The sequence below is a fragment of the Rhinatrema bivittatum genome, chromosome 1 (genome assembly GCF_901001135.1).
Source record: "Rhinatrema bivittatum chromosome 1, aRhiBiv1.1, whole genome shotgun sequence".
Taxonomy (NCBI): domain Eukaryota; kingdom Metazoa; phylum Chordata; class Amphibia; order Gymnophiona; family Rhinatrematidae; genus Rhinatrema; species Rhinatrema bivittatum.
In genome coordinates this window covers 581917545-581943585 of record NC_042615.1, presented here as the reverse complement: position 1 = coordinate 581943585, position 26041 = coordinate 581917545, and the positions used below count along the sequence as shown (strand labels likewise).

General features: G+C 48.6%; 1 protein-coding gene across 7 annotated transcripts in view; it reads right to left on the bottom strand.

Annotated features, from left to right (window-relative positions):
* Nucleotides 1-25104, bottom strand: part of SECISBP2 (SECIS binding protein 2) — a 303042-nt gene extending 277938 nt beyond the window's left edge. The window contains exons 1-3 of one of the 7 annotated variants that reach the window (XM_029618469.1): nt 25049-25104; nt 13860-14100; nt 4724-4884 (exon numbers count right to left, since the gene is read on the bottom strand). In XM_029618469.1, coding sequence (XP_029474329.1) covers nt 4724-4734 — 11 coding nt within the window. In that variant the 5' untranslated portion in view covers nt 4735-4884; nt 13860-14100; nt 25049-25104. Of the gene's footprint in view, nt 1-4723; nt 4885-13859; nt 14101-22385; nt 22512-25048 lie in introns of those variants that run through there. The other 6 variants (XM_029618450.1, XM_029618459.1, XM_029618477.1 and 3 more) reach the window with 6 other exon arrangements.
* Between the last annotated feature and the right edge of the window lie 937 nt (nt 25105-26041).

The window sequence follows — 26041 nt, the reverse complement described above, 5'->3', positions numbered from 1 at the left end:
GGTGAGAAATGAAGGTTCTGAGGGCGTATCATATCGCCCGTAATTCCAGGAAGTTGATTTGATAGGACTGCTCTTGTATGGTCCATTGACCTTGAGTTTGTAGTTGGTTGAGATGCGCTCCCCATCCCTTGCAGGAGGCATCCATGGTGAGTACTACATTGTGAGGTAGCAGGACGAACGGTGCACCTTTGGTGAGAGTTGAGCGTTGTAATCACCAATCCAGTTCTTGGATCATGGCGGCTGTTAAGCGTATTTTGCATGTCAACAGCTGTGAATGTTGTTTCCATTGCCGCTTGAGATCCCACTGAATCCGCTTCATATGGAGACGTGTATTGGATACTGCGTGGATCAATGCCGCCATATGTTCCAGGACGGTTAACACCTGACAGGTGGATGGGGATGTGGTGAACTTGAGACGTCAAAATAATTGACGCATGGTGGACTTCCTGTCTTGTGTTTGATGGTGTCTAAGCAGGCTCCTAGGAATTGAAGTCGTTGAGACGGTTGTAGGTGGGATTTCTGGTAATTGACCACTAGACCCAATTGATCGAGGCAAGTTATTGTGTCGTGGAGGTGTTGGCGGAGCGTGGCTGGGGTTGAAGCCACAATCAGCCAATCGTAGAGATAAGGAAATATGATTATTCCTTGTTGTCCGAGGAACGCCACCACCACTGCCATTCACTTGGTGAACACCCATGGTGCCGTCGAGAGACCAAAGGGAGTACCTTGTATTGGAAGTGTTGGCTGTTGACTTGGAAAGACAGGTATTGCCAGGAGGAAGGATGCATTGGACTATGTGTGTATGCATCCTTGAGGTCTATAGAGCACATCCAAGCATTGGGTTGGATCAAAGGTAAGATGACCTTTAGTGATATCATCTTGAACTTTTCTTTGACTATGAATTTGTGGAGGTCCCAGAGATCCAGGATGGGATGGAGATCCCCCGACTTCTTGGGTATGAGGAAGTAAGGGGAGTAGAACCCCGTATTCTGTTGGGAAGGAGGAATGCGTTGAATCGCCTTTTGTTGTAACAAGGCAGATACTTCCTTTTCCAACAGGGTGGGGTTGGACCTGGTCCCTCTGGATGTCAAATGAGGAAGCAGAGGTAGGGAAGGGAAGGGAAGGGAATCCGGGAACTGAGGCGAACAATGTCCAGCACCTACTGATCCGTTGTGATGTTATCCCATTGCTAGATGTGCACCTGTATGCCTCCCGCTAATACCTTTGTTGATGGTGGCGTGGTTGTTGATAAAAAGACTGAGCTGGCTTATTGGAGGTGGCCGGTTGTTGAGCTTGGGGGCACTGTGGTAGAGGACCACCCCTTCTATTTTGAGAAGACTGGTTCTGTTGCCTAGTCTGGGGTTGATATGGCGTAGGCCTGTACACCGCATATGGGCAATATGCTCGTCTTTGGAAAGGCTGTCTCCTTGGAGGGACATATCATCTGCGTGACGAAGAGTACGGTTGTGGCGTGGTGAGCAACTGAACCGCGACCGACTGTTCTTTAAGTTGGGCTACGGTCTCCTGAAACCTGGTATCAAATTGTCTCCCTTACATGGTAGGTTAGCCAATTTATCGCGTACGTCGTCTCTGATGGAACTTGCTCGAAGCCAGGCCACACGTCGTGCTGCAATCGACACCGCAGAGGTACGCGAAGAGGTTTCAAACCCTTCATAAACTGTCCTTAACAGATGACGAGTGGCCTCCTCCATGTCTCTGATGAGGTCAGAGTCAGTGGAAGTGGATTCCGAAGGTTGAGAGATGTCCTTTATCCATTGGATCAACTCATAGATGTACTGTACAATGTAAAATTGATGGTGGTTGATCCTGGCTGCCAGCATTGAAGACTGGAAGGCTCGTTTTGCAAACTCATCTAAGAAGCGAAGGTCCCTCCCTGGGGGTGCTGCTGAATGGAGTTTGGATTTTTTGGCTTTAGCCATAGCGGACTCCACGACAATGGAAACATGAGGTAATTGAGGTGGAGTATAGTAAGGGGATGGTTGCATCTTAAATTTGAGGTCTGTTTTCTTGGACACCACAGGTAGAGTGAAGGGTGTCTCCCAGGATTTGTCCAGAACTGCATTAAGCACCTCATGTGCTGGTAGGGATGATGGCTCCGCTGGTAGGTCGAAGATCTTTAATAGGCCAAGGGTGTCGGCTCTCGGATCCAGCACTTTTTGGATCTGGATGTTAAGTGCCTTGCCCATCTTATCCAAAAACTTAGGATATGTTAAGTCTTCCGGTGGGGAGTAAGGTTCCGCGAGCCCCTCACCCGGGTCGGAAGGGTATCCTGTGGAGGAATCCGTAGATGTGATTGGGGCCACCGGAGAGACTGGCCGTATGATGGGATCCGGCGAGGGCGGTAACTGTGGTGGCATCGGAGATTGAGCCCATGGAGATGGTGATCTGGACCGTGTGGGCGACTTGTGAGTAGAGGGATGTGGAGATTGTCCACCACTGCTCGGCGAGGAGGCTGGCATGTTGAAGGAAGTTTGCATAACTTCAAAGAAACCTGCGAGCGCCATGGACAGATTAAGGAAAGCCTCCTTTATTTGAGGAGGCATCGGAGGTCTAGGAGATGCCGAGGGACGGCTCGATGGTACTGCCGCTCTGAGGATATCTGAGTTTAGCGGTGGTGTACGGTGAAGGGGCGCACAGGTCACCTTCGACAACTTTGGTTTCCTTCAAGAGTGGTTCCTGAAGCACATCCCCTGTTGACCAGTGATGAGACATGGAGGAGAGGTCAGAGAACACCTGCAGGGATGGTAAGGAGGATCCAGGAGGACAAAGATGTGATTCGTGGGTGTTCCTCGCCCCCGGATTGTGAAGACGAGCCTGAGGAGCCCTGGTGTTTCCTTCATGACTCCCCGCGTCGTTCTGTAGGCTCCATCAGCGTCTTGAGTTTGGCTGAAGTTTGCATCGACCTATAGGCAACTCTCAGCGCAGGCGTCTGTGCCTGCTTCGATGGCACCGGGCTTAGATGTATGGGAGATGGCGAGTGCTGTCTCGCATGCTCGTGCGCCGCATGTGCGTCGATGACTGCTTCCCCTGCGTCGTCGGCACATGTTTCCGGCTGGTATCTGGTTCACCGGTGGGCGCGGTAGTCATGAGTTTCCCATCCGACGCTTTTGAGCCTCGCTTCTGTGGAGTCGGCGCCGCGAGTCGCGTGATTGGGTGCGCTGAAGGAAGCATGCGCGCCATGCGGCCTGACCGAAGCCTTAGTCTCCGGCGCAGGCTTCCGTACTTTACGGCTCTCAGATACCGTTGAAGCGTCTTGACCATGGTGGTCGGCGCGTTTCGGGTCTCGGCCTCGAGGCACAGTGTGCTTGGGCTTCTTCTCGCGCTTTTCGTCCAGCTTGGAAGCCGCCGGTTCCAACGACAATGCTCGATGCATCTGCGGGGGTGTCGGGGCGGCCGATCCCGGGGAAGATCGGACCTCTGAGGGTGGAGCGTAGGAGCCCTGTCTCATCCCTGTCAGCGCCATCAGTTTGTCGTGCCGTTGCGACGCGCTCTGGGGGACATCTTGCCACACTGCGGGCAGGTCTGCCGCAGGGGCACGGTTTGAATCCAGAAGTTCGTCCCCCTTCCTTCTTACCATGTTCTCTCATTTTCTTTCTATTTTTTGACGGGTTATTTCTCACAGGGAGAAGGTGATGGCTGAGGAGGTCTGAAGCTCCGCGCGTGAAAAAACAGACTGAGGAGAGTCGATTCCAGCGCGGGAACTCACGCGCAGCCTCAGAGCAAAGCTCTGACATCACTTTGAAGCTCCGCCTCCCGGGCCTGATTGACAGTTCCCATGACAGCATGGCTAATTCAGCCCTGCTATCGACGGGAAACAGAAAATACTGGGATTCCTGCTGCTAGCACCACCGCCTAAGTAATGGCTGTGATGTCATACAGGAAAACAGTGTTTTCTGCCTCTGTCTGCCAGTAGGAAGAAATAACCTTCTCGTCATGGCTGGACTGGTGTAGCAGGGCAAAATGGAACCTTGTGACACTGACACATGCAACTCCTTGCAGGGAATGTTGTCCAGGTATTGCTTATGGTAACCCTCACTGCTGACAGACTAAAGAGCAGTACTAAATACTCATAGGAAGCCATGTCCCTACCCCAGCAAACTGCAGAACAAAAAAAAGAAACACCAGGGTAGGAGGTCAGACATGATGATCAATGATAAAACTAAAATACCAAATAAACCATGGAGAAAAATAGTCATTTTGGAAAAAAGTTTGCTAAAGATTTTCTTTTGTAGTTCTCTCCCAGTTGTTCTCTGGCTCTCATCATTAGGCCTGTTTTTTCCAGAGCTTCCATTTTACAAGTTCAGTAGTCAGTGCATAATGATCAGCCAAGGAAAAGGAAGATACACAATGATGAACTATCAGTATTCATTCAGATCCAAGTTAAAATACAAACTTTTATTTTTAAACTACCCTGGCAGAAACAATGACCAAGCAGTTCTACCTCCTTGTTTATAGCAGATTGTGTCCTGCTGCTTTCAACAAATTTTTATTTTAATGTAAAGAAGGGGCATTTCTGCTTTATATTCTTTACAAAATCTTATTTGTAGTTAAATTTTCCATAAACTGTCACAAATGGGCATGTGGATAACTAGAAAAAAAAAAAAAAGAGGCTAGTAAACAGTAAATAACACAGGAAGAAAAATGTAAGAAAATTACGCAAGCAAAGTACAAAGAGCCTTAAAACTGAATTTTCCTCATCTACCTTCCCAACATCTTCAACTCTTTGTCTTCTGTGAATAGGAGAGCAGCCTGAAGACATTCTTGAGGTAGGTGAAATGACAGTTTTTTTGGGAGGCTGGGATACTATGCTGGCCCAGGACAATGAACATGTGGAATTATTTGGAGATGGTTGTAGCAGACCTGCTGGTAAAGAATCACAATTTAGAAAAGCTACAAAGGTTAATACATCAATTAATTTGCAACACACAAAACAATATCAATAATTTATTCTACTCAACAGAAAAACTAGAAGGCTGCTTAATTCTGGTATTCACACTAAGAGAATAAAACAGAATGGACAGAACTTGGGAAAGATAAGACAAGTCTAAGGCCAAACCACGATCCCAAGGACTACTGGATGGGGAGAAAAAGTGCTGCATCTTGAGGCAGACACAAGGAGGGCAATTTTGAATAGCTCACTTTCAGGTCGATACTGTAATGTGCGGTTGAAGATTTCCCGTCTGTAACGTGCTGGGAGTGCACAATACAGACGCGTAAGGCGATCCAGCGATACGGTCTCCAGTTTCACGCGTCCTTAGCGCTTCTTAAAACAGACACATAACCCTTTCCGCACGCAGCATGTATATGATGTGTAAATGAACGAATTAGCTGTATAATGAAGGAATTAGCTATTTCCCTCCAATACTGTGACGGGCGCTGATATTATCTCCTTAGTAACCCGCTATTTTGCCGCGGCCTTAACGTGTTAGTTTACCGCCACCCTCTACTAGGTGTTAGGACTGAGTCTTGTAACAAATCACTATTAAGACCATCGATACCACTTAAGATACTCAAACACAATAAAAAAAAAAAGCGATACAGAGATGATCGAGAAAATGTAATGCTGTGGGACACATAAAAACCTGTTACAGAGTGTAAAAAAACAAAAAAATGTATAAATACCTGTCACTTTCCGAATCCCCCAGGCGTGCGGTCATCCAGGCAGTGGCGGGAGCCGGAGGGCCGCGTGGGTCCAGGCGGCCGGCGGGCAGCGGCGGGAGCCGGGTGGGCGCGTGTTCGATCTAGGCCGCGGGCGGGTGGGCGCGTGTTTGATCGAGGCCGCGGGCAGGTGGGCGCCTGTTCATCCAGGCGGCGGCGGGAGCCGGGGGGCGGGTGGGCGCGCGTGGGTTTCAGGCGGGCGGCGGCGGGAGCCGGGGGGCGGGTGGGCCGCGTGTTCGATCTAGGCCGCGGGCGGGTGGGCGCGTGTTCGATCGAGGCCGCGGGCGGGTGGGCGCGTGTTCATCCAGGCGGCGGCGGGAGCCGGGGGGCGGGTGGGCGCACGTTGGTTTCAGAGGCGGGCGGCGGCGGGATCCGGGGGGCGGGTGGGCGCGTGTTCGATCTAGGCCGCGGGCCGGGTCGCACAGGCGCGCATTCATCCAGGCGGAAGGAGCCGGCGGCGAAAGCGGCCTCCGGCAGCCCCCACCGGCAGTGAATGAATGCGCGTCTATGCGACCCGTGCGATTCGGCGCTCAAGGCAGTCACATGCCGTGACGTCGGGCGTCATGACGTCACGCCTTGAGCGCCGAATCGCACGGGTCGCACAGGCGCGCATTCATTCACTGCCGGTGGGGGCTGCCGGAGGCCGCTTTCGCCGCCGGCTCCCTCCGCCTGGATGAATGCGCGCCTGTGCGACCCGGCCCGCGGCCTAGATCGAACACGCGCCCACCCGCCCCCCGCCCGCCTGAAACCAACGCGCGCCCACCCGCCCCCCCGGCTCCCGCCGCCGCCTGGATGAACAGGCGCCCACCCGCCCGCGGCATCGATCGAACACGCGCCCACCCGCCCGCGGCCTAGATCTAACACGCGCCCACCCGCCCTCCGGCTCCTGCCGCCGCCCGCCTGAAACCAACGCGCGCCCACCCGCCCCCCGGCTCCCGCCGCCTGGATGAACAGGCGCCCACCCGCCCGCGGCCTCGATCGAACACGCGCCCACCCGCCCGCAGCCTAGATCAAACACGTGCCCACCCGCCCCCCGGCTCCCGCCGCCGCCGCCTGGATGACCGCACGCCTGGGGGATTCGGAAAGTGACAGGTACGGTATTTACATATTTTTGGTTTTTTGTTTTTTACACTTCCTGGTGCCTGTCATTTCAAATGTCATTTGAAATGACAGGTACCAGCGCACCCAGGTTACTGTATAGGCGCTGTATTAAGCGCCTATACAGTAAAATGGGTTGCGCGGGCCTAACCCTTCCCTAACGCTTCACAGCCGCGGCATGCATTTCCATGCAATTAGAAGAGAGTATCGAGCGCTAGGTGAAGAGAACTGTGCGTGCGGGGAACAAGGGTGCGCCTGGCAATGCCGCACTGTTTCTACTGCGGCCTTAGAGTATCGACCTGTTTGTTGCAAGGTAAGTGGGTAGTTTCTCTTTGAAAACTGACTGCAGTCTACACGTGTATGAAGCACCTGCATACATTTGCATCTACTTTTTCTGCAGGCAACTGATCAGGGATAAAACAGCACACAGTTTTGAAAATCAAATCTATATAATAATGTAATAGATGACTATAGAAAAAGGTCAATCAACCGGATCCAGTCTACCCAGTTATTGCTATCCACACTGCTAAGGATACATACTAACTGCCAGCCATAGTAAATGACTGTTTGTAAGATCTATTTCCTTATCCAGGATGCTTTTGTCATCCTCCTCATGTCATACTCTACCCCTTGGATAAATGAGCATACAAGGTTCATATGTAGCACTCCTCCCTTCCCATGTCTAATCACAAAATTATGTAATTGTCTAAATCAGCGGTTCTCAACTGGTTTGCACAACACACCAGGGTGTTGCCAAGCACATGCAGGTATGTTGCCACATTTCCCAGTCCCCTGCTGGCCCAGCTGCTGCTCCTGCCCCAGAGAAATGAAAACTCTTCCTCTGCCCAGGTTTAAAATGCTGATAGCCCGGGCAGAATGTGGCAGGAGAGCTGGAGTTGGCGGCACCAGCATGGTCTCTTCTTTCCACTCCCCCCAAGCGGCCAGGAAGAGGAAGTGAAGTGCAGCGGCCACGCATGCGGGAAGAGACCAGAGGGGGAGACAGCCTGAACACAAACAATGGGCTCTAGATGGGAGAGATGAGTTCTACACCTCAAAAAGGTTCTGAAGGACAGACTGGCCGAACCTACTGTCAAGTCAGCCATTCCTATCCAGACAGTAATGCGATGTGAATGTGTGGAGAGAAATCCATGTCACAGCCTTGCAGATCTCCTCCACGGGAATTGCTCACAAGTAGGCATCCAATGCTGCCATGGCTCTGACAGAATGAGCCTTGACATGACCGCCCAAGTTGCAGTTCCACTTGGGCATAACAGAAGGAGTGCAAACTGCTAGCCAATTGGATAGTGTCTGTTTGGCAATGGCAACGCTCAATCTATTCTTGTCAAAATGTATTTATTTAATTTTAGATTTTTTTATAATCCACTTTTCGGCACTTTAAAGCGGATTACATTCAGGTACTATAAGTATGTCAAAAGAAATAAAAAGTTGGGTGAACTTTCTATGGGTTCTGTCCACTCAAGATAGAAGGACAAGGCGTGCTTGCAGTCCAAACTACGCAGTGCCTGTTCGCCTTGGTCCAAATAGAGTCTGGGAAAACATATCGATAGGACGATTGACTGGTTAAGATGAAAGTCTGTCACCACCTGAGGAAGGAACTTAGGATGCGTGTGCAAAACCTAAGTGATAAAATCTGGTATAAAGTGGATAGGTCACTAAGGTCTGGAGCTCGCTAACCCTGCGCACTAAAAAGACCGCCATCAAAAACATGACCTTCCAGGTCAGGTACTTCAGGTCACAGTTGTGCAGAGGCTCAAAGAGAGTTTATCAGCAGCAGAGATAACATGTTGAGGACCCAAGACACAACGGGAGGCCTTAGGGGAGGCTTCAATTGAAGCAGGCCCCGCATGAAGTGTACAGCTATAGGCTGTACAAGATGGGCATACCATACCTTGGTGGTATGTGCCAATTGCACTGAGATGAACTCTAACGGAATTGGTCTTTAAGCCAGCCTCCAATAGGTGAAGAAGGAGTCAAGCAGTTTTTATGTGGGGCAGGAGAACGGATCTAGGGCCTTCTGCTCACACCACACAGAAAACCTCCTTCACTTCAGTCCATAGGACTTTCTAGTGGAAGGCTTTCTAGAAGACACCAGGACCCAAGACACATCCTCTGACAGATCAAGTGGCTGCAGGATTAATCTCTCAACATCCAGGTAGTGAGCGACAGGGTCTGGTGGTTGGGATGCCGCAACCTGCCTTGATCTTGCGTGATGAGATCTGAGGAAGTCCCCAGACTAATCAGTCTCCAGATAGATAACTCCCATAGGAGTGGAAACCAGACTTGTCTCGGCTAATGAGGGACTATGAGGATCACAGTCTCCCTGTCCTCGCAAAGCTATAGTCCCTTTCCCACTAAAGGAATCTGAGGATACGTATACAGAAGACCCTTGCCCCCAATGACGGGCAAGGGCACCGTCTGACCTCTACAGGGAGCAGAACCAAGCACCTTCCTGTTGCAGGGGTAAACAAACAGATCTACATCCGGGCTCCCCCAGAGGCGGAATAACCCTGGATCCAGGGACCACTCATGAGGTCTGAAGGCTCGACTCAGCCTTTCCACTACCACGTTCTCCGTCCCATCCAGGTACATGGCCCTAAGCACCATTCCATGGGACAGGACCCATGACCAGATCTGGACCGCTTCCTGACACAGGAGGTACAAACCCGTGCCTCCCTACTTGTTGACATACCACATAGCTACTCAGATGTCGATGTGGATCAGGACAACTTTGTTGGACAGCCGATCTCTGAAAGCCCATAGCGGGTACCTGATCACCCGAAGATCCAGAAAGTTGATTTGACAAATGCATTCCTGGGCGGACCAGGGCACCCTGGGTGCTACATGAGCTCCCTACCCCAGGGTGGATGCATCAATGGTTAGGACAATTTAGGTAGGGGGACTTCAAAGCAAGATTCCCCGTTCCAGATTGGAAAGTACCCGTCACCAGGCCAATGAGTGCCGGAGAGACGGGATGACTCGGATGCAATCCTGAAGGCTTGAGTGGCCTGGCACCACTGCATCCTCAGGGTCCACTGGACTCTGCACATGTGTAAACGTGCCAAGGGAGTGACATGGACGGTTGTGGCCATATGGCCCAAAAATCTCAACATGTGCCAGATTGACACCTGCTGGCTCTGTTGGATCTCTACCACAATGGTTGTCAAGGTGACAGCCCTCTGGCGAGGCAGGAAGGCCTTGGCCTGAGCCATGTCTAGCAGGGCTCCTATGAAGTCCAATTGAAGTGATGGGCTGAGATGGGACTTTGGGTAGTTGAAAACAAACCCTAATGACTCCAACACCCAAATGGTCAAGCACATGGTCCTGGTGGCCTCTGCCTGAGACGTGCTTAACTACTATTTAACATTTCTATAGCGCTACATGACATACGCAGCACTGCTCTTAACCAGCCAATCATCCAGATATAGGAAAACATGCACTCCCAGCTTGCGGAGATGCGCTGCCAAGATTTTGTGAATATCCTTGGGGCTGATGCGAGCCCGAAAAGCAACAACCGGTATTGGAAGTGTTGTTTTCCCATGACAAACCGGAGATACTTCCTGTGACCAGGGAAGATCTCAATATGAGTGTATGTGTCCTTTAGCTTGAGGGAGCATAGCCAGTCCCCTTTTTGCAAAAAGGGGGGGGGGGGGGGGATCAAGGTGCCCAAGGAAACCATCCTGAACATTTCTTAGAAACGTGTTCAAGACCCTTAGGTCTAGGATGGGACAGAGTCCTCCTGTTCTCTTTGGTATCAAGAAGTTCCTAGAGTAGAATCTCTGCCCTATTTGCCCTGGTGGTATGGGTTTGACTGCTCTGGCCATAAAGAGGGAGGAGAGCTCAGCTAGTAGTACCTCCTGATGCGCTACCGGCCCACAAAACGGAAGGAAAGGCAATTTGATGGGATACCCATTAGGTTCAATCGATATCCCCAACAGATGATGGAAAAAATCCACTGGTCCGAGGTTATACTGTGCCATCGGTTCGCAAAGAACCGCAGTCTTCCCCAACCGGAGGGTCCATCATCCTGGGTATGGGCAACTGGCTTACGCTCACTATGGCCCAGTCAAAACCCCGTCCCCGGAGTTGACAGAGGAGACAGCTGGGCTTGGGGGCTCTCTGCTACCTGGGCTGACTGCGGGAGCTCTGATGGTGTTGACAGGAGTGAGGAGGCAGAGGACAATACTTCCTATGGCAAAAGAAAGACTTTCTTGGCCCCAGTCTCGCCAGACACCTGGGCCACAGCATCCCTCACCCTATCTCCAAAAAGATTCTCTTCAGTACACGGCACGTCAGCGAGTCGCTCCTGTACACCTGGTCTGAGATCCGAGGCCCACAGCCATGCCGTTCTTTGGGCGCCAATTTCCGCCCGAAGAACGGCAGAGGCTCTCGAGGCAGTCTCGAAAATATTGCAGGTCACATGGATCTCATACTTTCCACACTCCAAGCCCTTATGCTCCAGCTGCTTTTCAGGCAGCTGCTCAGCCACCTCCTGCTCCCTGATGTCCCGTGAGTACTTGCTCACATAGAGCTTGTACATGCCAATGCGGGCAATAAGCATGGCACTTTGAAATACTTTCCTCCCAAGAGTCCATTGCTCTATGGTCCTTCCCTGGGGGACACAAGAGTCCAAAAGCGCTTGGCCCTCTTGAGGGCAGATTCGACAACCACCGACCAGTGAGGCAGCTGACGCTTATCGAATTTGACAGCTTTCTGGATGAGGTAAACCCCGTCCTCCTTCTTATTGATAGGAGGCACTGTGAGGGGTGTTCCTATATCCTCAGCAGCAACTCCTTAAGGATCTTGTGTACCGGGACTGCCACAATATCCTTAGGAGGATCCACAAACTGAAGGATCTCAAGCATTTTGAGCCTGGCATCCTCCTCAGTCAATAACTGAAAAGAGATGGCTTCCGCCATTGCCCTCACAAATCCTGCAAAGGTCAAGTCCTCAGGTGTAGAATTCCTTCGCTCCTCTGCAGAAGGGTCTGAAGGGAGTGGAGTAGTAGCCTAGTGGTCAGAGCAATGGGCCCTGAACCAGGGTTCAGTTGTTTGGGTACTTGCCAAGTACTTGTAGCCTGGATTGGCCACTGTTGGAGACAGGATACTGGGCTTGATGGACCCTTGATCTGACCCAGTATGGCAATTTCTTACGTTCTTTCTTATGTTCTTCTTATGAGGCCTCAGAGGAGGACTCTGATACATCACTCCTCCCAGGTGTCATAAGGTTCCTCTCATCCTCACTGAAGGCGACAGGGGATGAGTCCTTAGGTGCTCGATCTATGTCCAGAGGTGCAGGCACCAGTAGAACTGGATGGAGCGCAGCAGGCCTCAGCGTCTCTACCAGTCTTCTGTGGAGCTTCCTCGGACGAACCAGCAATGACCACCGTATTGGTAGGCCTTCATGCCCCACCAGGTACTGATGCTGTCCTGGGAACAGATGCCAACTAGGTTGGTAACACACCAGTAAGCATGTAGAGCTTCTGCAGAATCAATACAAGGATGGGCGGCACCGGGTCTTGTGCCATCGGTACCACAAGACCGAAACCCTGCAGGCACCCAGTCCACCGTTAGCTGGACTCAATGATCCAGCTCCTCTTCGAACGCCGACTATGCCAAGACCTACTGGGAGGAATGAGGGGTAGCCATATCTTCCTCAGATCCTCAAAAGGTGGATAGGTGACTGGCATCAGGACCCGGGGAAGACTGTCACGGACCCTGGCATCGATGAGGATTTGCACTCCTCACTGCAGGGTTGCTTCAGGGGCATCACGGTAAAAGCCGATGCATCCCCATGCCCAGCACGTGCATAGACAGGGACTGGTACCGATGCTTCTGCGTTTTCCCTCGATACTTGGCCTGGTCCTTCCCTAGTGCAGAGGCAGATGATGAGGAACCCGACATCCTCGGCCTGGAGGAAAAATCGACAATGGTCAGTCTCCGGTGCCCCTGTCTGCCAGCGACATCAATGGAAACAACTGTCCCACTGATGTTGATGGCTCGGTGTTCATCAGTGCAGCTCCTTGGGCCCTCGATCCTGATGTGACAGGTATTTATGCCGATGGCTTGGACTTTTTCGACCCGAAGAGCTGACCCATCTTGTCAAGTCAAAGTCAACGTCCCTTCGGGGTCATCTGGGCACATAAGCGTCTACCCTGGATGTCATGCGATGCCCCTAGGCAGAGGACATGTCTCATGCGGACCTGTAATGGATAAGGTTCTCAGGCACCGGGGACATCACCGAAAATCTGACGTGGCCATGATGGGCGAAACAAAAGGGCACCAACTTAAGACAAATCGCGGTGGGGCATCAATGGCTGGTTGGCACCGATGCACTTCTGCCATGGGGGATTTGATCGTGAAAGGATACTTACCCAAATCACCAAAAACCCCTGACTAGGAAACACTACGGGAAGGCACTAAGAAGGACTCTGTGAGGGAACAATGAGAAAAAACCTGTGAAAAATGCGAGAAAATAAGTTTTCCAAAAGGCCAAAAAGAGCCAAAGTGAGCTCACTCACACCATGATGCTTACACCTCCGCGGAAAAAGAGAGACTGGAGCAGGACCCCACATGGACATATGGTATAGGGCATTGCTGGGTATGCTCAGTGTGCCTAGTCAAAGTTCTAGAAACTAAGTTTTCCGCATCGGGGCACCATCTGATGTCATCCATGTGCGAGGACTACCATCCTGCATGTCCTTGGAGAAGGCATCTAACTCAGCAAAATCAGTACATCTTGAGCAACCACAAGCTCCCAGGGAGAAAAATGCAAATTGTTATAGGATATAATCTCTCCAAAACAATTTCATTCTGCCCTTGCCTTTCAGTTTATATAGGAGTCATAGCTACAAGCTTTAATCCCAGTGTGCAACCTAAAGAGAGACAGGAAAAAGTTCAACAGAGCAAGTCACCCATAGTTCCAAGAAGAGGAAGGGGTTTCTATCAACCAGATAATCAGAAATCCCTCATAAGCTCAGGAATTTGGCATATCACCACTGGACGCTGCATTTCTACAGAACTAAACCCAGCATGTCCTCAGGTACAAGATCAGAGAGAACATACCTGACCAGCTCTTGCCCTCATCCTCCTTTCTGTTTCTATCTCTTGCTTCATGTTCTTCTCGGTTAATAACCTTCATAGTTGCTCGCTCATGCTCTGGATTTTGAGCATGGGAAGGGGAGAAAATCATATGTTTTTCATGCCTTGATCTGGCCAGCTGGTCTCCTAAGGGAAGAAGGGATGCTTCCATGTGATGTGACCCTCCACAGAACTCATTGTTAGACATCCTGGTTAGAGAGCTCGACTAGAAAAAACAAACAGCAGTGGATGTCCTGGTGCAGGTATAACAAGTTCCATTTTCTTTCAAACTTTGCACTGATTATATATATTAAATAACATTTTTACAACAAAGAATAAATATAAATAGCACATCAACATTATTTTCCTTTCATGAGTCAGGCTCAATATTTTTTCACCCTTTATAAACTCAGGGATGAAAATTACAGATTTATGTGCTTAGTCTCTCCAAGAATTTGAGAATAAAGTCAGTTAAAGGTGGCAGAAAAATTAGGCTTTGATATAACATGATTTTTGCCATATTCAAGGAATGAGGTCCATAGAGCACAAAAAAGTAAGGCTTTTAGGCCAATGAAATATTGGCATGCGAAAAACGGGCGCTCATGATTGAATGCCAACTTTCCTAATGCGTGTCCATCCAGCTCTCCCAGGGTCGATGCAGTAGGCTAATGAGCTGCCAGGTTAAAAAGGAGGCTGCTAGAGGAAATTGTGCGTTCCTAGCACCTCCTTCGCATCGGGTGCCCAGGAGACGTGGCTGTCAGTGCGGGTTAGGAAAACAGATGCTCAATACGAGAATCCGTTTTCTCCCACTATCGGCACATTATACATTGCTGGACCATGTATATTATGCATAGAATTTTTTTTTCCTAGACTTTATTTTTTGCACGATGCTGCTTTCTGAGGTTCCTCCTACTTTGTATCACAATACTAATTAGGAGGAACCACAGAAAGCAAGATTTTTGGGTTTTTTTTGGTTGTGCCCTTGAGCGCGGCATGCCTCAATGCCGCCTCCCGGGCTGTCTTTAAATTTGCCGCATTACGATGGGCGCATTGGCTGAGCAGGAATTTTTTGAATCGCGGGGTATTAGCCAATAGCCTCACCTACAAGGAATGTACATGTAATGAGCGCTTTTAGCTCTGCGCTGGTTTGGATGCTATTAGCTACACACAGGTTTGGACGCATCCAACGGCGTACTGACCTGATCGCCCAATATTGCATCAATTGTGTTTTACACTCCTGGGAAATTCTGCGCAACTGTGCAATTCAGACGTCCCTCCTCCCTCAGGACAATATTTATATTTTTCCACACAGAATTCAAAAGAGATGGCTCATGTGAATACACCAATGTAAAGAGCCGACTGTGAATTGGCAGGAGGAAAAGCTGAAACCAGTACTGTCCTGCACCGCGCAGCTCTCAGAGAGTGTGATACCTCAACTTCCATACTGTTCGAGAAATGTTGAGAACAGCACAGGATTTCAGGCACTGTTGGGCTCACGCTCTTTAAACCTTGCAGTTCAGGAAGACAACTGTTTCAGGGATGAGGAGTGCTATAGCACAAATCATAAGAAAATGAGCAAGAATGACAGGGGAACTGCTGATGAAAACTGGTAGAGGCCGACAGCTGGGTTGGAGTAGGGGTGGGGAGCAGGGCTGACCCTAAGGGGGTGCAGAGCCCCAGGCAAATTAGCCACAGCTGGACCCCCCTGAAACATGGAGCGGAGAGGGGCTGCGGGAGACAGCAGGGCACCCCACCTTTCGAGATGGAAGAATGGGGTTTAGGGCTAGCAATCTAAATCTTCCTCTGTGCTGCTGATCACAGGCTGCCACATGTTGACGACACCGTAACTTTCTCCATGCCATGAGACAGACACACGCTGATGATACCACCTGTATATTCTAGTAGTTGGTGGAAGGTGGCTGAGCAGGGCCCAGAACAAGCTTAAATTATGCTTCCCTGATCATTTTCTCTCTTTGAATAGTGCTACACCAGTCTGTTATGCTAGAAAATTCACACTCTTCAGCTCTTGGGGACAGAGGACACCCCCTCTTGATGACTTCATTCTTGGTCAAAAAGTGGGGGTGGTGATAGGCTTTGCCAGTAGCTTTTTATCAAAGTGACCAGACAAGAGATTTACTCTGTGCTCTTATCTTGTATCACTCTGCTAACTGTACCTATTTATTTATTTATTTAGCTAGCATTTTTATATACCGAAATTCATGTAGCAGAGTTACAAATCAATTCGGTTTACATTTTAACATTAACATGCATGTAAGAATGCTATTACATAGAACAAGGAGTATATAACTTGGAACAAATAAACTGGGAGACTGTTGTCACCATATAACATGAACAATAAAGAGTGTGATATTTTTGTGTAACAGGCTAGACATAATAGCCTTGTAATCATCTAAACAAAAATTAGATAGTGATCAGAACTAGACAATCTGCAAGTAGATAAGCTGCTAATGCTAATTGGAAAGACAATATTGGTGTATTCTGAAGAAGACATAATAACTAAGGAAGGACGTGAGTAGTGGTAGGTTACTGGCATAGATTGAACGCTTGCTCGAACAGCCAAGTTTTGAGTCTCTTTTTGAAGGTGATCGGGCATTGTTCCTGTCGGAGTACAGAGGGTAACGAGTTCCATTGTTGTGGGCCTGCTTTGGATAGAGTTCGTTTATTTAAAGTGGATTTAATGGCTGGGGCAATGAGGGTATTCCTGTAAGCTGTTCTCACCGGTCTATCGGGAATAAGAAGTCGAAGAGGGATGTTGAGTTCCTATCTAGGAATTGGTCCCGTGAGGTCACTCCATCCTTCAGAGAGGGCAAAGGAAGTCCCGTATAGTAAGAGAGAAAGAGTGAGAGGGCCTCATTTCCTCTGTGACCCCTATCTTTTCTGGGTGGAGCTTGGAAGGGTCTAGCAATACTCAAGGAAAGAAAATCATCATGAATGGAAGAGAAGCCTAGTGGTTAGAGTAGCGGGCTATGAGCCTAGTTGTTAGAGAAGGGCTATGAGCCAGGAGACCAGGGTTCAAGTCCCACTGTCACTCCTTGTGACCTTGGGCAAGTCACTTTACCCTCCCATTGCCTCAGGTACAAACTTAGATTGCAAGCCCTCTGGGGATAGGGAAATACCTACAAGTACCTGAATGTAATCCACTTTGAAGTGCTGAAAAAAAAAGTGTGACAAGCGGAATATAAAAGAAAAGTAATTAAACCTTCCTTCTCAGCTAGACCAGTCCGTTACGCTAAGAAAATACAAGCGTGACCCTTTAAAATAGGGAGGACAACAGTGCTGCTTTAAGACCAAAGGCTGCTTCCTCCTTTGCCTGGACATCTAGCCTGTGGTGCTTAACAAAAAAGAGTGCAGGGATGACCAGGTGGTGGCTGTGCAGATTTCCCCTGGGAAGACTGACAAAGTCTCCACTCAGGATGCTTGAGCCCTCGTGAAGTGAGTGCGGAGCGCTAAAATGGTGCCTGCTTACCCATTAGAACATATGCAGAGTAGATAGTCTCCTTAATCCACCTTGCTAGACCATTTCCTCTTTCCGGGGTCCTCCAAAGAGCACAGAGAATCTCTCAGATTTCTAAACCCACCAGTGATTTTTTAGATATTGTAGTACTGTCTGATGCACATCGAGTAGCTGACTACTGTCCTTCCTCTTACATTTCTCCCTCTCAAACATTGGCAGACTCACTGCCTGGTTCAAATGGAAAGATGACACCATTTTTCGAAGAAACGAGGGTACCGGCTTAAAGGTGACCACATCACAGTTATTTTATTTTATTTTTTTTTAATTGTTTATTTATGAATTTTCACATTATTTACAAGAATTTCAAAATATCTTGCAGATAAGAAATATAAGTCATTTACATCAGGCAAAAAAAAAAAAAAAATTTTAGGATAATTATATCATACCCTAACTAGAAATAATAAAACAACAATCGTAAATGCACTTCTAACTACAAGAAAATGTGTCGAGATCTCTTACAATTATGAAAAGTGAGCCAAATACAAAGGGAAACATACACCATAGGATATAATACATGGAATCACAATATAATTCTTATTTTCCTGAATCTATTTCCCAAGAAGTTTTTTTAACTGATCTGGATCTGAGAAGGAATAATCCTTCCCCCCATATTTAATTGCACACCTACAAGGGTACTTTAGAAAAAAGAAACCTCCTTTTTCTTCTCCCTCTTTTTTGAAACTTAGAAACTTTTTCCTTCGCAATTGTGTGTTTTTCTCCAAGTCCGGAAAAAATCCAAACTTTCTGACCGTAAAAAGTTTTTGTTCTATTACGGAAAAATAACTTTAAAACGTTATCTTTATCGGTTATGAAAGCGAATTGTATTAATAAAGTACTTCTATCATTAATATCTAATTCATCTTGGGATTTTTGTAATATTTCTGAGATATTTAACGATGGTTCCAATTTCTGTTCTCTCTCAGTACCAGCTTTCTCTAATTGCTCTTTTCTCTTTTTTCCCCAACATAGAAAGCTCGTACTATTACAGGGTACATTTGTTCAGATATATTTAGAATTTTGTTAGCATATATTTTAAACAATTCTATAGGACTTAGATATTCGGAAACAGGAAAATTTGTTATTCTCAAATTCAGTGCTCTTACAGTATTTTCCAAAGTTTCAATCTTTCTCTGAAGTATAACTTCACTTCTTATCTGGCATTCTTGAACATTTTCAACATGTTTCAACCTTTTATCTAAGTTACTGATTTCTTTTTGCTGCTCTTGAATCTTATTACTATTCTCTTTCAAAGAAACATTTGTCTGCCGCACTTCTCCTGTCAAATTTACAATAAGGGAATCAATTTTCACCATATAATTCCAGAGAGATTCTAATGTTATAGTATTAGGTTTCATTACTTTCAATTTTGCTTGGTCTGATTTTACAACATCAACCTTAATTATATTAGACATTTTAGGAGTACTAGAGTCTCTAGGTTCCTGATGAATTCTTCCTTCAGAACTTGTTTCTTGGTCTCCTTCTATTAAGGGAGGTTCCACCTGTTGACCAATAACTTCTTGTGAATCCTCATGCTCCATTAAGGGTATTGGCCCCTTATAGCCAGGAGGAGATGGTATATCGGGAGCCCCCGGACTCAAAGATATTTCAGAGGTCAGGTGAAGGGGATTTTGCTCATAATCACCCTGCACAGCGACCTGTACAACGGGGGAATTTTGGGAGGATTCCAGCCAATCTGATACCAGTCTTTGTCCAGGCATTGAAGGAATATTAGATACTAGGCGTAGTTTCGCCTTTCTCTTAGAATGAGGCATATTATTGCACTTATAAATAACCTGGTCACTTCAAGGTACAGATAGGATCTTGTACTATTTGTCGAATTGCAGAGAATCTCAAGGAGAGGAATTTTATGAGAAGAGCCTCAGCAAATTATATGAAATAATCAACTCACGGTTTAAGTCGCAGTCAATTCAGGCAAAGCCAGGCAAAGCCAGGCTAAGCCAGGCTAAGCCAGACATAACCGCGCGCGCCCCTTAGGCACGCGCGGCTTTGGCGGCGCGCCTGGCGTCAACTGCGCGCCGCTGTCGGCAGTGTTTTTAAAGTCCCGCCCCAGTTCCGGTTCGGGGCAGCCGGCCAATCAGTCTCCACCACTCCGTCGGGGCTATGAAATCCTCCAACCCCCGGTAAGGGCAGAGCAGGTAATAAACTGTGTAGTTAGAGTTTCCTCTCACCAAAATCCTTCTCCAGTTATTTTATTATTTAAGAACTTTTCTATACCGGTATTCGTGGGTACATCATATCAGTTTATAAGCAGGGCTCTCTACAAGACTAGCTTGCAATTCAAGAGATGCATCTTGTGAAGAAAATTGCTACCAGGAAGGCGGTCTTTAAGAATAGGTCCTTAACAGATACTTCCTGTAGGAGCTCAAAAAGTGGGCCCACTAAAGCCTTCAGAACCATGTGAAGGTCCAATTGGGGGTAGACTGGCCTAAAGGTTGGCCAAATTGACTTTGCCCCCCACAGAAAATGCACTATATCCAGATGGGCAGTCACCTGGGTGCCCTTGACATGCTCCCTATAGCACGAGATGGCTGCCACCTGCACCTTTAGTTAACTGAGGGCTAGAGCTTTGTCTAGGTCCAGCTGTAGTAAGTCTAAGATCTGATGGTTCTCTGCCTTCAACGAGTCAATTGTCTTCTCTTGGCAATATGCCTCAAAGAATCTCCAATCCTAATATAGGCCAAGACGGTCTTCAGCATGGTGGCCACTACTACCTGCAAGTATCCTTTGCTTGCAGCCACGCCCTCTCAAGAGCCAGGTCGCAAGACAGAATGGAGTTCGCTTTGAGACCGCACAGATCATGGCGTCCACTTTGGGGAACCCCAGGAGTTCTTTGGCTGAGAGTTCCAGGGAGTATAGGGCTTCTAGGGCCTGTCCTCCTTTGAAGCTGGACTCCGGAGCATTCCATTCCAAGTCAATCAGTTGTTGTACCGCCTGCAGCATTGGGAAATGGCATGAGGCCTGACGGAGACCAACCAAAACCGGGTTCGACTTTGGCTCCGCTGAGGAGCTTGTGCCTGAGATGGCCAGCTTCTTCAGGCTTAGAGACACGAGATCTGATAGCTCGTCTTTGGAGAAGAAACGCATCATGGTTCGGTATGGTTCCGTTCCTGGAGGAATTTCCCCTTCCTCCAGGGAATCCGGCTCTTCCTCCGAGGTGTCTGTTTCCCCTAAGTGGAGGCTTTTGCCTGGAGGAGGCACGTCTCGGGGAGGTCGAGAAGACGGGCCTGGAAGATTTTGCTCTTCTGGTGGAGACTGTGGCGCTGTCATTGGCGGAGCCAGATTGCACTACTGCAGAGGTTCCCCCAGAGCCTCTTTGCACTGCAGGCACAGAGCAGAGGCCCCTTCGTGTTGCGCAGCTCTCAGGTGGCAGGCTGGGCAGGCGGCTTGTCCCTTGGCTTTCCTGGCCGGTGGTGCCATGATTTGTGCAAGTGGAGTCGTTCAAAATTAGTCTATGCGCGTATATGCGCGCACCGGGAGGCTTCGTTGTGCGCTCCAGGTGCGACAAAGCTGTGCATGCAAGCTGCGGAAGATGTGCGTGCAGACCGCCATGTGCGCTTAGAGAGATGCATGCACCGCTGTGCGCACAATACGGTGCTCAAGGGGGGGAAATGGCGCAGACGACCATGCGGGCATGATGGCAGGCCTCCCCCGCCCCCCCCACGGAGGGTCTCCACGTGGGAGGACCCTCGCACCGGATCGGGGTCTAGCCCGGACGGGGCTGCTCAACCTGATAGGACAGACGCCGGAGGGCAATCTGTGCGGCTATCTGAGCCTCAGAGACCGGAGGCTTTAAGAAAGTTTTCTACTTTACCTTGTCTCGGCGCTTCCCGGTCTCGTGCCGGGCGGTCTCCGGCTGTGGGGGAGAGGGGAATACCTTCACTGCCGCACTCTGTATTGCACCCGCTACCTCTCAGCCACTTCTGCTCCTGGGGGCTAAGTCCACGCCGGGAACCAGCTACCAAACCGAGGCTTACCTCTGAGGGATCTCGGAAATCACCTCAGGAATTCTCGACTTGGGGAGGGACCCTTAGGTATCACCGCAGGAGAGCGGGGCTGGTCTTGTAGAGGTAAGATTTTTCTCTCTTCTTTGGTTTGGATTTTCTAATGCTGTGCAAGCGTGTGTAGAGTCCCAAACTACTAAGGAGACTGAGAAATACTGAGGAGCAGTGCTTCCTGCACAGGTATATGTAGGCTGACATCAGATTGAAATCTGACTCCGTCTCCAACTGCCATCAGGAGTACACTATACCCGTTGGTCCAGAGTCCATCTGCTACACACTAGGAAAGATGGGGGTTACATTGTTATCACTCTAGGGCCAAGAAAATACCCATAGTACCTGAATGTAATCTGCTTTGAAGTACCGAAAAGTGGAATATAAATAAAATAAATGCCTGCCTGCTTGCCTGCGCTCCAGTTCTTGCTGTTTACCTGCCTTGCTCTGCTCCTGCCTGCCCTACCTTTCCCTCGCCTCTGGACTGACTTCCTGCTGCTGACTTGGCCTGGCCTGGCCCTTTGACTTTGTTTCAATTGTTGCCTGCCCTGACCTCAGCTTGTCTACTCGTCTTTGCCTGAACTCTGGCTGCCCTGACCTTTGTCTGCCTCTGCATGGACCCTGGCTGCCCTGACCGTAGCCTGCAAAACATCAGCAGCCTCCTGATGGGACCTAGTCCATGCCCATACATACTGGGCTGCACTAACCAGACAGAGGTACCAGGGCTTACATTACGGAAGTGAGACAGTAGGGAACCACCTAATGCTGCAAGTCCCACACCTGCAGCCTTTATTAATGTTTTTTTTTTTTTTTGTTTTACTTTCGCTCTGCGGCAGAGTGAAGGGGAGGTGTGAAAAGAATGCTGCACTGGACCCTATCAAGACCGCTGCACAATTCAAAAATAACTCCATTCACTCCTGGGCCCTATTAACCATTCTCCATGGAGGAAATAACATTACTCACCACCTCGGAGAGCCTGATAAGAGTGCCTTGGAGCCGGGATGCTGCAATAAATCCATCTTGCTTCTGTTCTGGTTCTTTTGTAGTTTCTCTTTTTTTTTTTTTTTTTTTTTTTACAACTGTATGCTGCTGACGAAAGGTGAAAGGAGAAGGTGAAGAAGTCCATCTCCTGCCCTGCTTCTCACCCAAGTTCCCTAATGTTCTCAAGAGATGGGAACCCTCTTTTCAGGGCTGCTCAACCAGGTCTCTAGGAGTTCTAGGAGCAAACCCAAGAGAAAGATATACCAACAGAAAGAAAAGGTTTTTTTTCTTCTCTCTGGAAGCGGGCTACTACTGGGAAACATAGACCCTAAAGACTGTTGTACCAGAAGCCAGTAGGCTCAAACAGGCTACAAGCTAACCAGGACCCTGGAAAATGACTAGATTATTGTCCTCACTAGTCCGCAACTGTTAAAGACACACTACCAGCAACTGCCTACAGTCACAGACCCTTATAGATGTATGCAACATCACAAGAGAAAAAGATGTGTCCTCTGCCTCCAACAACTGTAGAGGAAGAAATTATCATGAGTAAGATACTAGTCTAGCAGGAAGATAAGGAAATGATCATTATTTTAAATTTTGCTCTATAATCCACTAGCAATGAAGCATTATCAAAGTAGGTGTAATATGGTTAAATTATTCTTGACCAATAATTTTCTTTTCTTGAGATCTACTAGACCAGTCCTCACATATGCGATTTTCCCCTCCACAGTTGATGGAGATATAGGACACACCTTTTTTATAACCTCATTCTATGATATAAGGTAGGTGTGGTCAGAGACCATTACCAATAGCTCACTGCCAAAATACTGTGACCAACCAAAAAATCCCTTTAACTAAATCATACCCACAAGACCATTCTGTGTCAGACAAGAGATAAGTGAATAGAAGAAATCAGCACAATAAGGATGAAAAATGTCAGCTTCTGAGTTCTTGCCCTTCTGACTCCTGTATTCCTGGACAGGCTTTGGACTGGTCCAGCAGAACTCAAGGAAAAAAAAAAATCAGGTAATTATAATTTAATATTCCTTTTCTTCCTGCAAGACCAGTCATCACCTGCCCCAGCAAGGAGTTACAAAAGCTACTCCTTGCTGGGGCAGGTGGAAGGGATGCCTAATAATTCCCACCTCAAAGGCTGCATCTGCCTTGGCCTGCACATCCAACCTATAATACTTCAAGAAGGAATGCAAGGATGACCAAATAGCTGCCCTGCAAATTTCTTCCGGGGAGACCAAAGAAGCCTCTGCCCAGGAAGATGCCTGTGTCCTTGCAGAATGAGCCCATAACACCACCAGCACCTGCTTGCCCAATAGCAAGTAGGCTGAGGATATTGTCTCCTTAATCCATTTGGCTAAGGTGGCCTTGGAGGCCACCTCCCCTTTCTGGGTACCACCAAACAGCACAAACAGCTTATCTATCCTTGTAAGCATTTATCACCTTCAGATATATCAAAAGTACACAGCACACCTCTAGCAGACGCATGCTTTTATCCTTTCCCTGACAATCACTACTACTAAACACTGGAAGGGAAAAAGATTGATTCACATAGAAAGCAGATACTACCTTGGGCAGGAAGGATGGGATTGGGCAAAAGGTGACTGAATCCTCAGAGAATGCCAAATATGGGTCCCTGCATGAAAAAGCTTGCAACTCAGAGATGCACTTAGCTAAAAAGACTGCTACCAAAAAGATGGTTTTCAGCAACAGATCCTTAATGGAAGCCTGATTTACTGGTTTGAAGGGTGGCTTGGTCAAATCTCTTAGCATCACATTCGGGTCTATCCTGTAAAGTGCGGCTGCGTTTACCCTGCTCCTAAGCCGCGTTTTACTCACTTTCCGGCCGCGTTATCCCTTCCTGCGATCCCGAATCCCCTTTAACCTACTCCTACCGCGTCCTAAAATCCCCGGCCAACCCCTTCCGCACACGGCATGCATATTGCATGCAAACAAACGAATTAGCTATTCCCTAGCATCCCGTAACCCGCGCCACGACTATCACTCTCTTTCCCTGCCGTTTTGTCGCGCGTTTAACCTGCAAACTTAGGGGGTAATTTTCAAAAGGAGTTACGCATGTAAATGTAACTACTATTGTAGCAATTTCCAAAAGCCATTTACTGGAGTAAAGTGCACTTGCACAAGTAAATCCTATGGACAATTCAATGGCATATATTGTAGCAATTTTCAAAAGTCCACTTACTCAAGTAAAGTGCATTTACTCGAGTAAAACCCTGTTTTACTCGAGTAAATGCTTTTTAAAATCAGGCCCTTACCGCCTACCCTGACCCCTGAGGTAGAGACAGGGGTAAGGGTAGATGGCAAGCTTTCCCCCAGCCCCCGCTCACCTGCCCCGGCCGCGATCATGGGTGCCGGTCTCCGTGGCAGCCCCAGTCCTCTCCCCTGCTCCCGAAGCCAAAAAAAAAAAGCGGAAAAAAACGTTGCAGCCCCCCTCCGATGTCCGGACTGGGGCTGCCACGGAGACAACGGCGAAGCAAAAAAAAACCAAAAGCAATTTTGTGTTTTTTTTTCCAAAAGCGACAATTTTGTTTTTTTTCCAAAAGCGACTTACTTTTGGGCTCTGTCAAGATCCCAAAAGTAAGTCGCTTTTGGACGCCTGCACAACTTACTTTTCTGAACCCATCAGCAGGAACACGATCTTAGCTCCTCTTAGCTCCTCCCGACGAAGACGAAGATGGCCGCCTCCACTGGGGGAAGCGTACAATTGGCCGCTGAAGACGTGACGTCACGACGTTTGGCGTCACGGGATGTGACGCCATGTCTTGAGCGGCCAATTGTACGCTTCCCCCCGTGGAGGCGGCCATCTTCGTTGGGAGGAGCTAAGATCGTGTTCCTGCTGATGGCTTCAGAAAAGTAAGTTGTGCAGGCGTCCAAAAGCGACTTACTTTTGGGATCTTGACAGATCCCAAAAGTAAGTCGCTTTTGGAAAAAAAAACAAAATTGTCGCTTTTGGAAAAAAAAACCAAAATTGCTTTTGGTTTTTTTTTGCTTCCCCGTTGTGCTTCGCCGTTGTCTCCGTGGCAGCCCCAGTCCGGACCTCGGAGGGGGGCTGCAACGTTTTTTTCCTTTTTTTTGGCATCGGGAGGGAAGACACTGACAGCGGCGAAGCACCAAAAGCAAGAAGTAAGTCGCTTCGCCGCTTCCCTCCTCCCGGAGCAAGGCTGCTTTTCGCGCCCTGCTCCGGGAGGAGGGAAGAGTGAAGCGGCGAAGCGACTTACTTTTTTTTGAGATCCCACTGAGGTACTATTGCGCAGAACAGTAGTCTGATGCGTTTTATTCCTTTCAGGAAATGCCCTATGTCTGGGTGCACTGCTACCAAGGTGCCTTTATCGGGCCCCAGTAGTAAGATATAACTATCTGTATTTTCAGGGAATTGAGAGCCAACCCCTTATCTAGTCCAACTTGTAGGAACTCTAGTATTTGCCACATGTCCTCTCTCCAAGGGGAGTGACCTGATCGGTGCAGAAGTTTTCAAACCCTGATGTAGGCTAGGGAGGTGGAAACTTCCATGCCACAGCATGGCTAAAACTTCTTGCGCAGGCCCACCTTCTCAACGGCCAATCCAAGAACCAGAACCTACCAGCAGCTCCAATCCCTGGGCA